Source organism: Ahaetulla prasina, chromosome 4 (assembly GCF_028640845.1).
Source record: "Ahaetulla prasina isolate Xishuangbanna chromosome 4, ASM2864084v1, whole genome shotgun sequence".
Classification (NCBI taxonomy): Eukaryota; Metazoa; Chordata; class Lepidosauria; order Squamata; family Colubridae; genus Ahaetulla; species Ahaetulla prasina.
The window spans coordinates 42,610,028-42,623,370 of record NC_080542.1 but is presented as its reverse complement, the minus strand read 5'-3'; the positions used below and the strand labels follow the sequence as shown (position 1 = coordinate 42,623,370).

At 38.2% G+C, this 13,343-nt stretch overlaps 1 protein-coding gene across 1 annotated transcript; it reads right to left on the bottom strand.

The window, feature by feature from the left end:
* Positions 1-303: 303 nt before the first annotated feature.
* Positions 304-8,295, bottom strand: LOC131197253 (keratin, type I cytoskeletal 42-like). The gene is made up of 8 exons (XM_058181055.1): positions 8,116-8,295; positions 7,195-7,277; positions 6,421-6,577; positions 5,377-5,538; positions 4,565-4,690; positions 3,841-4,067; positions 1,788-1,918; positions 304-416 (listed from the first exon to the last, which is right to left on the bottom strand). Exons 1-7 carry the CDS (start codon positions 8,293-8,295, stop codon positions 1,804-1,806), a joined length of 1,050 nt encoding a protein of 349 aa, XP_058037038.1. The 3' UTR covers positions 304-416; positions 1,788-1,803.
* Positions 8,296-13,343: the final 5,048 nt, after the last annotated feature.

Sequence of the window (13,343 nt, the reverse complement as noted above, 5' to 3'; positions counted from 1 at the left end):
ATATCTTTTTGTTACTCTTCATCAAGGAACTGATATGCTATGAAAGTCTTAGGCTACTTTTCTTTTCTTAAGGTGACTTAAGGTGGCTTTATTAACTTGTTTTACTTTTGATAAGAAAAGACACATCTAATACACACAGGCCTTTGATGTCAACAAGAGCAAAGCAGATTTATTTTGGACATTTTTGTTGTTTTCAGTGGTCAGAGGATAGGCAACCACGGCACTGATACTTATTAGGTAAAAAACAATGCTATGTTGCAGAAAAATGGGAAAGACTCAGCAGGAGATAGTGGAGTGGACGCCTTCACATCCGCTTTGAAAATACCATGGGATAGTAAAGCGACAGAAGGTTGGAAGAACTATCAAGAATGCTTCATTGGGGACAAGGGACCCTCTGTCCCTTCTCCTGCAGTTGTCTAAAGATAAAGAGAAAACAAGATGAAATTACTAGAAATAAAGAGATTCCAGTGCTACTATACATAAGTGCTCAAACCAATAGAAAATTTCAGACAGTTTAGCATGCAATATATTTTGGAAGCTCCCAACATTCATACAAGAAAACTTAAGAAAACACCCTGAAAGGAGAAAGGAGCTGTATATGAATGCCACCTCATTTGCCATACAGCCCTTTCTCTTATGTCCTATAGGCTTCTTACTTCACATTTATTTATGGAACTCTTTCCATAGGGCTTTTTCAGTAACGTTGCTATTGTCATAGCTGGAGTTGATGAAGGGCTTTAAAAATACTTGTGTTTAACAACAATATTTTTAGTCATTCTTATGAGACCATCTTGCTGTTTTTTATAGAATTTTCATAGAATTTTTCATAGAATTTTTCAGACTTGTTCCCTGTTGGCACATGTTTTAAAATTTTAAGGTTTCCCCTTTTCACTGTATTTCATTCTTTAGACTTGAAAAGGAAATGTCTTGTTGCATCTATCAAGTCTAAACGGAAATAGTAAGTATGAGTGCAAGTGCTGTAGCTGTACTGGCATACAATTTGCTGTATGAAATTTTTCTTCTTCATAAATGTGAATGAAGGAATTAATTAAATTAAATGATTAACTCCTTGCTGGTCTTCAAATTTATTTTCCATGAAATAAATGAAGAGTAGGTTTTTGTTTGGAATTGACTGAAAGCTTTCAGATGGGAATATTTGTGTTTACAGGGTGACTTACAACCACAACTGGAACCAGAATTTCCATTGCCAAGCAAGGTAGTTGTTCAGTGATTGCACCCAATACTATATTTTTTCCCATTATTGTTAAGCAAATCACTGCATTGTTTAGTGAATTGTGGGGTTTGGCTTTGTTCATCAGGAGCCGTTGAGAAGGATGTAATGGTAATCATATGACCCTGGAATGTTGCAATCATTGTAAATTCATGCCAGTTGCCAAGCATCCCCCCCAAAAATTCACATGACCATGGAGATTCTGTGACAGTTATAACTACCAGGATTACTCATAGGTAACTTTTTTCAATGCCATTGTAACTTTAAATGGTTGTTAAATGAATGATTGTAAGTTGAGGAATACCTATACATTGCTGTATTTAATTCAACAAGCTGCGTCAGAGATTATAGTTATGAATTATTGCATCCAGTTCTGGTCTTTCAACTATATTCTTATACAACTTACAGCTCAAATTTCTTGAGGCTTTCTCTCTGACATTTTACTCAGGCCTTGATGTAGAAGCTCCTAAACATTTGTCCCAGCACATGACATAGATGAAAAAATCCCACCATGTTTTCACCCTTTTTTCAGACAAGAAAAAAAAATGCTTCTGACCTCATATTCATATAATCTAGTGATGCAAATGGGATCCATGGCATGAATGGGTCACATAAGTGTGGGATGTCCGAGCTTCACTGGATCTTGCACCAGATGTACTGCTGCTTCTATTGACTCCTCCGCCACCACTGGGGGGGGGGGAGAAAATGATATTAACTTAAGAACAAATCATTTGCTAGAAACCAATATTCAGCAACAGACACCCAACCAAGAGCTATTGGCTGTTTTCACATCTAATTAGAGAGATCATTAGGTGAAACTGAGAATTTTCTGAACTTCTTGGCATCTGCTAAAAGAGGATGATCTCAAAGTAAATTCTTCTTTTCTTGCTACAGAAACTTAAGTGAACTAACAACTCCAGCTTACAAAATTTGCCTTGCAGCCTACTGAAAACTTCATTTCCATTGAGGAATTTTGTCAGGACACTTGTCCAAGGAATAGAAGCAAAATAGACACTATCATGTTTCAAACAATGCCTGTAGATTTATCATCCATCTCTTGTTGGATTCATTGTGCCAGAAACCCAAAATAAAATCACAGAATTATAGATGGTAAGGGCTGGTAGATATCTTGGAGACTGAGTAGTCCAAACCCTTTCCCAAGGCAAATCTACTATTGCAGCTTCCTTGTCAGATGGATCTTGTCAGAGACCATCCAATCACCCAGTAGTAGGTGAGGCCTTTCCCACTGGCCCCTAATCACTTGCAAACATGCCCTGGCAACATCATCATTCTGCTGTGTTCCCTTGATGCTGCCTTCTTCTTTTCTCAAACCTATCCATTAGGTTCTTACCTGTACCCATGTTAAAGCACTATTTTCCTCTAATTTAAACACTATCCAAGGGTAGTTTCAAAGTGTAAAGAGTCTGTTTGGCTTTGTTACCCATTATTATGGAGAAAGGTAGATGACCTTGGTGAATGGGAATAAAGACAATCATGGCAAGATAAGGATTATCAGTGCTAACAGAAAATTCTAAACTGCTAGTAGAATTTTCTGCTCCTTCACAAAGACTGAGCAATGCTTTCAATATCACAAAAATCAAGGGGGCTAGTTGGGTTAAGAAGAAATTGGCTGCCCAAGATACAAAATAAGAATAGAAATCAGGGGCAACAGCAGTGGATTGGTTAAAAAACTGGATGTGACTATGTGACCATCATCTTGATTTTAGGAGGTCCTCTTGTCAATCCTGCTGGTTAGAATCTATACATTTTCCATATCTAATCTGCCTGCCAGCCTAACAACATAATAATATTGTCAGGCATTAATCATTCATTCTCTCAGAAAACATTTCCAAACTTTAGAAGCATGGTAATTTCCCTATTCTAGATTGCATAATAGGAACCACATTGACCCCTGAAAAGAGTAAAGATGAGGAGACCACGCTCCAAAAGTATCTGGAGCCAAGACAAAAAAGGAATAAGGACAAGTTATTTAAATGTGATCCTTACAGTATCTAAATTTTTCAAAGTTAAAACATTTATGTAATATCTTGCAACATCAATCATTCAGGGGCAATTTTTGGAGTAACCCTGAGACCACACTCCCTGGTTTTGGTGGCCATATGTGCCCTGGGCCTCCACTTGTGTAATCTCGCTATAAATGGAAGAATGATATTTTTTTTCTAAAACAACAATAAAGTATAAATGAAATTTCCTGGTCCATTGGTCATAGCACTTTTAGATAAAGAACACCAAGTGTGAATATACATGTCCCAGGATAATCTGTAGGATCCAACATGGGTCAGTCACCAGAACCATAGGTTTAATCATCTGAGCTTTCAGACTCATGCTAGAGCCATCTTCAGGGAACTTCTCTGCTAGAGAGAAGTTCCCTGAAGATGCTGGAGCCTGAAGATGGGCTCCTGCATGAATATAAAAGCTCAGATGACTAAACCTCTGTTCCTGGTGATTGACTCAGATTGGATCCTGCAGTACCAAGTCTCCGCAATTCACCAAGTGCCAATCATCTGGGTTAGTCTCCTATTTTATTTTAACTAAAACTTCCATTCAAGGGTTTATTGGGAACCACATCATTTCTAGATGCTACTTACACAATGTCATGTTGTCCCCCTTCCAGCAAGCCGCGGTAGGTGGCAATCTCTTTCTCCAAGCGGCTTTTGACGTCCAAGAGCTCTGTGTAGTCATGGTTCTGGCATTCCATCTCTGACCGCAGTTCTGCCAACTGCTGCTCCAGACAGGAGATGCGTTCCTGGAGCTCAGCCAAGTGACTGTTATAGCGAAGCTCAGTTTCACCCAGGGAAGCTTCCAGGGTGTCCCTCTAACAAATGGAAGAGAACACAACCATTGTTAAAAGGGGGGGTAGGGTTTAATGGGATGCTGAGAATTTGCAAAAGTACAACATGAAGCTGAATGAAAGGTTTAACCTGTTTCTTAAAGGATCACAAAGAACTTTTTTTTAATCATGTAATTTATGCAACCTAGCAACTGCTTTGATTGTGATCATATCTGCAATCTCCTGTTTCTGCTTCCACCATCCCATCCCCCACCTGCTTTCTCCATTTTAGGAGAAATAAAATGAAGCTATGGTTAATAATTTATGGATTGTTGCATTTATGTCTCATTTTTTCTCTGGCAGGTCAAGGCTGCATATTTGAGAATCTAGTTTTAGACCAGAGCCTGGAGATTAGGTCCCACATCCTGGGGATGAGAGAGAATGACTAACATAAGGTGGGCTTTGCATATGCATGATGCAGCAATGCTCTGCCTGCTGCAGTTTATGCCGTCCAAGTGCCTGCAACTCTTTGGGTCTCTTACCAGGCTGCACTGGGCATCATACTCAATCTCCAGGGCTTGTAGTTGGCGTCTTAATTCAGTGACCTTGTTGTTGCTTTCTTCAATCTCCTGACTACTGGTACAGACATCACGATTCACCTCCTCAATCTGGAGGGCATAAAATTAAGAGAGATAATAGTTGAGCAATATATACAGTTTAACTCTTGAGTTAATCCTACCAAAAAAAATTCTAAGGAGGACTTGGACTGACTGACTGACCTTCTATTATCTATCTATCATGATCATCTGTAAACTATAAGAGTTTAGTTGGGGAAGAAAAAGTTCAGTTTCAACCATAGTGGCTTGGGGTTCAGGAATCAACCATTTCCAGAGATTTTCTGTTTTGATGGGTTGTACTTCCAAAATAGATTTGATTTACAATCTGGGAGTCCTCATCACCTCCTTTTTGGACTTCTGCGATGTGTTTTCTGCCTTTAAAGACCATTCAGCTTATCAAGGTACGGCTTATCTTGGTAAGACTTGTTGACACTTCTACTTTTCTAGCTGCATTATTTACTATTGGTATCCAGATGCAATTCAAAGCGCTGGTTATGATCTATGAAGCCTTTCATGGATTCATTTACAGAACCATCTTTCTCCAATTAAGACTCAGCAGAGTAATCAAAAACTTTTATTATTATTACAGCCCACTCCAAAAATATCTACAAAACAATGCTATCTTGTATGACCTCAGAGATGTTGGGATTCAATTCCCATGCTATTTGGTGAATATGAGAGTTGGCCAAGCACACCTGATATGTTCCAGTTTAAGAAAAATTGATGATTTCACTTACCTTGGATTCATACCATGCTTCTACTTCCTTGCGGTTTCCTTCAATCATTGATTCATATTTGCATCTCATCTCCTCCAGGATTTTCTTAAGATCTGGCCCAGGACAGGCATTCACTTCCACACTGACATCTCCAGAGGCCTGGTTCTTCAGGCAGGTAACTTCCTACTCAAAGAAAAGAAAGTGCTTGGCATTTGAACATTTCTTTTTCTGCTCAACTCACCTCAACCAAAGTGAACTTTCTAACAACCTGGTTAACTGAAGTTGATGGAGACTATAAAAGACAAATCAATTTCAAAGAGGTGAGCTGTATTGCTTCTGGGGCTGTAGCAGTCCCCCTGTTTAAAACATGTCAATGGCACTGATAATGCAAATGAAAGGAAGAATCTGCAGATAATTTCTCCAGGGATATATTGCTGTTCAGTTGAGAGATTTCCTTCAGTGATTGAAAGGGCATCTAGCTGGTCCAGTTTTGAACTAAGGAAGACTTGTGACCCTATATTCCTCTGTGGTTGTTGGAATACAATTTCCATTATTGTCCCAAAGGTGCTTTTACAAGAAGCAGCTGGGCTTTCTGGTTTTTCTTTGAAGAAGTTTCACTTCTCATCCAAGAAGCTTCTTCAGCACTGAAGCTTCTTGGATGAGAAGCTAAACATCCTCAAAGAAAAACCAGAAAGTCCAGTTGCCTCTTGAAAGAGCATCTTTGGGACAACCATGACCCAGAGGATTGAAAATCTCCATAGAAATTTCCATTATTGTTTCTACTGAATGGCTCAGTTTGATAGGCATTAGTCCAACAACTGATGTACATATTAGTGAACTGGCAAGATCCCTAGTTGTCATGTCCCCATTAGCAAAATTATTTGAAGATGTATGGACATCAACTCCCAGAATTCCCCAGCCAGCCATTTTGTCAAAAGTCCAAGGCTGAGAAACATTGACCTAGAAGTCTATAGCTTCCCACCCTGACCCAGGAAGAAGTCTATCAATTTTGCTAATAAAGAAATTATTATTTTCTGTGATGAATGAGGAAATGATCACCCTCACCTCCTCATGGTTTTTCCTTAGGCAGCATAGTTCATCTTGCAGGTTCTCACACTGTATATCCAGATCAGATCGGCAGGCAGTCAGCTGATCCAGGATTTGATGCAGTCCATTGATATCAGCCTCCACATTCTGACGGAGGCAGCATTCCGTCTCATACCTGAGACATAAGGAAAAAAGAAAAGGAATGAAAGTTTTCCTGGTTGGCTTACAGGCCAAGGGAAATTTGCGGATGTTATCCAACCAGTTCAGTACTACAGAATTTCTTGGATTTTAAATATCACCCTCGCCATATAATTGGAAAACATGTCTCATATTAGGCAACCTTTAGATAGAAATAAAGGAATATACCAAATAGTCAACAATAATTCATTGCTAGAATCAACTTTGTTCTTATGTCAGGCATATTGGACTGTATTTTCTTTTCCTTGTCCTACAGCAGCCTTTACCAATTCTGACGTACCCCAAGTATGTGAATTTCAGCTCCCAGAATTCTCAACAATAATCATATTGCCTAAGGCATTCTGGAAATTGAGCCCCATAAATCTGAAGCATTTCTAAGTTAGAGAAAACTGTGGTACAGCAGACATAACACCCCAAAATAGAGAATGGCAAGATTCTTCTTCTCCCCTTATTGCCTGAAATAAAAGACATTCTCCTTGGAAAGCTTTGGCCCACAGTGCTCATCAAGGCAATTCCATAAGTAGCCCTGCACTTTTCAGAAAAACAAATATTTTTTTAGTGCTGTCTGTGCTTAATTTACTGAAAAGTACTCACTTGGATCTGAAATCATCAGCAGTCAGTTTGCTGTTATCAATGCACAGAAGGAGTTTGTTATTCTCCACGCTTGCACAAATAAGCTGGATAAATGGGGAAAAAATACAAGTCGATTGGTGAATCTACACTGATTCTGCCTTTCATATCAAGTTCTAGCATTAAGATTTAGTTACCCATATCAGATGTTAATTGAAGTAACACAAGCTTCATTGTTTAGCTTATGGATACATGCTCATTTACATCTAAATTGTCATTTGAAAGCACAAAAGAATAATCAAGTGGGAATCCCCTACAGTTTGTGAATGATTGGAAGTAGCGACCAAAATGGAGTTAATTCATAGCTAATTTTCTCCTCTTCCAAAGATCAACTTGTATAACTTGGAGATACCTTTAATTTTTCCCCATGGTGACTGCTTCCATGCAGAAAATTGATTAGATGTTGCATTTCATGATGACTTTGTACCATACTAGCAAGATAATTTTGAATTACCAAAAGATTCACTAACTCAGCATGTCAACATAATACAGTAGGAGCAGCATCTATAGATACACTTAAGATAAACTTAGAGTGCTATCTAATATAAATAATCCTTTGATAGTCCTTTGAAATAAAGTTTTCTTATTTCTGCATTCATTTGTAGAATCCAAGTTATAGAATAATGTGGAAACATCACCAAACCCTTACCACCATTATTTTGGGAAAGCAGACTGTCTACACAATTTAGAATGCAAGAACATATTTAACAAAATTTAATTGTCTTTGTATATGATGATCAGAAGAATAAACTGACCGTTAGAAATCAGCAAAATAAGTTTACGGCATTGTGAACTTTAATTAAGCAGGAATGCTTATTACCTGCAATTGTCCCAAACAAATGCATGTGAAAATTATGAAAAAATTGATTGAGAATTGGCATCTACCTGGTTTTTAAGATCTTCAATTTGCTGATGGTAATGACTATAGTCCTTTGGTTCAGACAGGGGGCCTTGCTTGGCATAAAATTCTCTGATTCGGCACTCAAGCTCAGCATTTTCCTCTTCCAGGCATCGAACTTTGTCTAGATAGCTGGCCAGGCGATCATTGAGGTTCTGCATGGTCATCTTCCCATCCAGATTAGAGAAAATACCTCCACAAACAGGTTCTCCAATCAATCCAGCAACCGCTCCAGGATTAGTTACCACACCACCCATGCCACCAACAACACCTGGATGACCCATGCCGCCTACCATGCCAGCAGGGACAGCTCCAACCATTCCACAAGGAGCACCAACCATAGTAGCATGAGGACCACCAACTACACCACCCATGCCATTAACCACAGCAGTTGGTACACCACCAACTATGCCACCATGGGCACCACCTACTACACCACCAGGAATACCACCTACCATACCTACATGGCCACCACCAGCACCACCTACCATACCATTTCTAGCAGCAGAATTCCCCATGTGAGAGGTGGCCACATAGCTATTATTTGTCCCAGCATGTCCACCACCAACAAATGCCCCACTGCAGCTGCCAGTTGAGAAATGGCTTCTCCCCCCAAGATGACTCCGTCCAGAGAAGCTAGCTCTTTCGTTGCCTATCCCACAGGAAGTATATCGCCCAGAACCAACAGAAGAAACCCCCACTCCAAGATTGCAGCTCCCACTGCTGTTTCTCCCAGCTGTTAAGACCGTGTGTCTTGGACCACAGCTCATAGTGGCAGAGAAGTTTTTTTAATGCTAAGCTGAAAGCAAGAGGCACCACTTGACACAAAGTAAGACTGCTGAATCCACTACTCACTTATCTCTATTTATACTTTTTTCGAAGGGTGTCACCTGTTCTGCCAGAGCTCTTTTCTGGGGTTCTCCCCACACCCCCTTCTAAACTCATAATACAGGATGCTGTAATTATTCAGACCAAAGCTAAATTCCCAAAGGCAAGGTGCTGGCAGATGCAATGGGATTCAAAGAAGACGCTGCATATGTCAGCAGCTCCCTGGGAAAAAAAATAGGAAGATAGTGTGTGCGTGTTTTTGTGAAGTATAGTTGGCAACAAGCAGAAATGCTGCAATGAATAATAGCCTCTTTTGCCTGCAAGAGGAAACAAAGCTTTACGGATCCAACCTCATTATTTTCCTGAAACTAAAATGTAGACTCATGCCATTTAAGCCTGAGATAAAATTCAACCTGAGTTAAGCCAAAAGTCCTCATGAACTTCTCATTTAAAAGTCTTGCATGCTTTCAAAGTCCCCTCCCTCCCACACACACACACATTTTTGACATTTCATGAGAGGGCCAGCATAATGTAGTGGTTAAGATGCTGGATTTGGGCCAGAAATAATGCAATTTAAATTTAGTTGTTGAAATTACCTTTGGACCAGTCACTTTCTAAAATTAAAAGGCAGCTTCACGTTATTTCTAATACTCTAATAGAACAGGCAGAACATAGATGTTTTGATGATTTGCTCTCAGTTGAAAGTGATTTCATTTCATTTCCCTGCTATGAAATCATCAGATCAGGACATGGATTATGCACCATTGTCATGATCTCTAAATGAGGCAAAGATCACCTAACTGTTTCATATTAGCATCTGTATTCATTTACACTTGAATGATATTTCAGTATCACTACACCTAGATGATATATGCAGTATACCCAGTTATATAGTTTCTGCTTCTCATACTTAGATAGGAAAGTACATTACAAGATAAGAAGGATTAATTCTTATCTTGTAATGTATTTTCCTATCTAATGATGGAGCAGGAACCTGTATCAGAATCAAACCCAGAAAACTTACTCTGCCAGAGCAGGTTATCAGCCACTGTCACTCACTAGTTAGTTAGCCAACTACAGAACTGACCCCAAATAATAAAGTAAGCTATAAGAGAAACTGAAAAATAGCACCGAGTGCCAAATATCATTAGCATTTGTTTCATGACAGTATAAATAATATGGCATTATTCATGTGAAAATACAGTACTTATCAAAACATGAAGCAGAGAATTTCATAATAATTTCAAGCAGCAAATTGATTACAGGTCTCTTCCATACTTCTGTAAATTGTCCTCAATGGGAGTGATGGTGCAGTGTTATAGCAGCTGCCCACCTAAACTTAGAACCTACTTACCTCGGATGCCTTTCATTTTGCTTCTTATCTCATTTCTCAATTTATCTCATCTTTAGTGTGAATCTCTACTAATTACTCTTCTTGTTCACTAAAATAATTCAAACATCAACATTTTGTGACTTTGCTTAAGATGTATATGGCTTGGCTAATATAATTTGACTCACAAATGTGTTTCTTGGTTGTTGACATATTTGATTTGGGCAAAATCATTACCTTGATATTAATCTTATTTTCTTGATGAACGTTATATCCCAACAATATTGTTGCATAAAATTGATGAAAGTTTGGACAGAATGAAAGGGCAAGATTTTCCTATTTTGCCGTGAAAGTTGAAAAGATAGGTATTCGTCCCTTTAAACCATGATAAGGAATCTATACTCTTTGAAAATTGATTTAGGAAAGTCATTGTCACAAAATCTAGGGGTGCAGTGGGGCTGAATTTTGTTTTATGATTGCCAAAAAGGCAGTCAACTGAGTTTTCCACAGCAATGTAGATAGACTGAGTTGCTGAGTAACATCCATGGAGAGAAGATAGCCACAGGAGCAAAACGATCAGCACTGATCTCCTCTAAAAGGCTCATAACTTGCACTGTTAACACTGCTTTTATATTTTTGACAAAAGTAAATCCCACAGGGAGAAGCTCCATTCCTCATACTTCCAGGCAAATGACAAACAGGTCATCCTGTTAATCGTATATTGCTTGGAAGTGAGTTCTTCTGTTCTAGTCCTGATTGGTTTGTTTATTTTGTGCCATGAGATTGTTGTTGATTCTTAGTGACTGACCACGTAGATAGATTTTCTCCATGAAAAAGTTCTAACTGGAGGAAATTATATAATTGATTAGATCCTCCATAAGTCATAATTGGATCTTTAAAATAGAACAGACTTTCTTTCACTCCAGTGGAATTGGCTGGGGTTTTTTTGCAAAATAATGTGCTGGTATTAAAATCTGAAAACTTTTCAAGCAACTGCATTACATCTCGTGAGCAAAATAAATCTAAAGAAATGCAAAATTCTTGATGGAAACTGATAGCGGCTAAAATGCACACAAATATGAGTTCTTTATCTAAGCACACAATGTGTTTGAATCACAGAGCCCAAATTAGGTCAAACTGGTTTTCTATAGCAACTGGCTGATGGAATCTGGAGAAATGACATGAAAATTCAATTACGTTTGGCATGCTTACTTTAAGGGATAGGCTTGGAGAGTACAATTAGTCCTTTTAAAGAAATTACTCTGTTTCTAGATGGATTGAAAAGGAGAACCTATTGGAGTGTCCTGGCATTGCTCCTTATTCTACAACTTGACAGAATGGCTATTGCCAAGGCATGATAGAAGCAGCTGGTTATATTAATGTAGCATTATAATTTGTATTTTAAAGCCCGTTATGCTTTGGGGAATGTGTACCTCCTTTTATTGAGAATAAAAAAACAATGCAGGCAGGATAAGAATCAGCAAAGATGAACAGCGTATTTCAAGCCAGCATGGTCTTCGGCTGACTCCAGGATGGGTGTCACTCCAGCATTTCAGTTCAGCAGTGGAGACGGCCTTTAAACTAAAAGAAGTTAGAAATCAGGAATAATCATGAAAGTTCAGAGTTTCAAGTTCAGCTGAGAATGCAGCCCCAGGGATTCTCTCTGAACAAGCATGAAGGCACAACACCCAGTGCTTTTGAAGCTGGTGTTTAATTTAATATTTCTCTGCACTTGGGGGAAGAGAGTGGAAAGAAATACCAGCTCAGTAAGAATATATTAAATGGATTTGGGATGGAAGATTGTCATGATTTGGAAATAAACCCCAGGCTCTTGGCCATTTTTTTGAGCAAAGCAGAAGCTAATTAACTCTCCATACTATAGGGTTAGCTTCAGCACAGTCAGACAAGTAATTTTCCCTCTGGATACTAGCAAGGATTTGTTTTTCTCAGAACGTCCAAAACATATAATTTCCATTTTGATCCCAGCTGAAAAAATAAAACATCAAAACATCAAAACCAGGTTAGGTGGACCTAAAAATGTAAAGGTACCTCCCTGTGGATTTATACAAGCAGAATTTTACAGGAGTCGTCAGAATGGATGACTTTCACAGCTGCCCTTTTGCATAGTTAAAAATTCACTACAAAAAAACCTAAGCATTTGAAAGTTGCATCATTTATATTGTCATTTGAAAATTGCATCCTTTATAATCATTTATGTTCTGGAACATTGTATATAAGAGATTGTGACCTTAAATTTTGTTAAAAGCTTACTTTAAACGATATCTGTGTTTTAAAAAAGCTTCTTGTGAAAAACAAAGATTAAGTTCAGAGAAACTTGTCAATAGGATCAAAACTTTTTTTTTTTTTACTGAATCATATTTCAGTTCTGCCTTAAATATGAAAGCTGGCTAGGACTTGGGTCAGTCACTCTCTCTCAGCCCAACTTGCTTCACAGGACTTGCAGAATATTATCCAGTAATGACAACATATGCGGTGCTGGGAATTTATCTCTTAATTTGAAAGTGTTTTGATTTTGACAGACAGGCAGGCAGGAAGGCAGGCAAGCAGGCATAGATGTGAGAGAGAGAGAGAAAGAGGGAATTTTATTGAGTTTTTCTTTTAAAGGCAAATATAAAAATAAATAAAGTTAAAGAGAAAAATAAAGTGCAAAAAGCAATGAAAGAAAAAGCAATAAAAGAAAGAAAAAAGATAAAAAGAAGAATAAGTAAGCTTTTTTTAAACCATTATAAACCTAATTTTCCTTGTTCTCCTTTAAGTATTACAAAAACCTCTTCAGACCCAATTCTTTTTCAAGCCTCAAATCTAGAAACCATCATTTCCATTTTTTCCACTTTCAGCAAAAAGTTCATAAAGCATTTCCAGCCTTTTATAAAAGGATTTATTTTTTGAACCTGACCAAACAGGTCAGTTTTGCATTCTGCCATTTTCATAATCCTTTACTCCATTATGTGTGTTTCAGTATTTCACCATTGTTGCATGTACATAATCTTCTTGCTGTTAGTGTATACTTTGGTGAGTCTTTTTTAATTCACTCTC

What these genes read in the sequence shown, in the direction of transcription:
- LOC131197253 (XM_058181055.1), bottom strand. Translation starts at nt 8,295, where the DNA reads ATGACCATGCAGAACCTCAATGATCGCCTGGCCAGCTATCTAGACAAA. An exon ending in GCTGATGATTTCAGATCCAA is followed by an intron (nt 6,578 to 7,194) that starts GTGAGTACTTTT and finishes CTTATGTCTCAG; the next exon opens with GTATGAGACGGAATGCTGCC. An exon ending in ATGATGCCCAGTGCAGCCTG is followed by an intron (nt 4,068 to 4,564) that starts GTAAGAGACCCA and finishes TCCATTTGTTAG; the next exon opens with AGGGACACCCTGGAAGCTTC.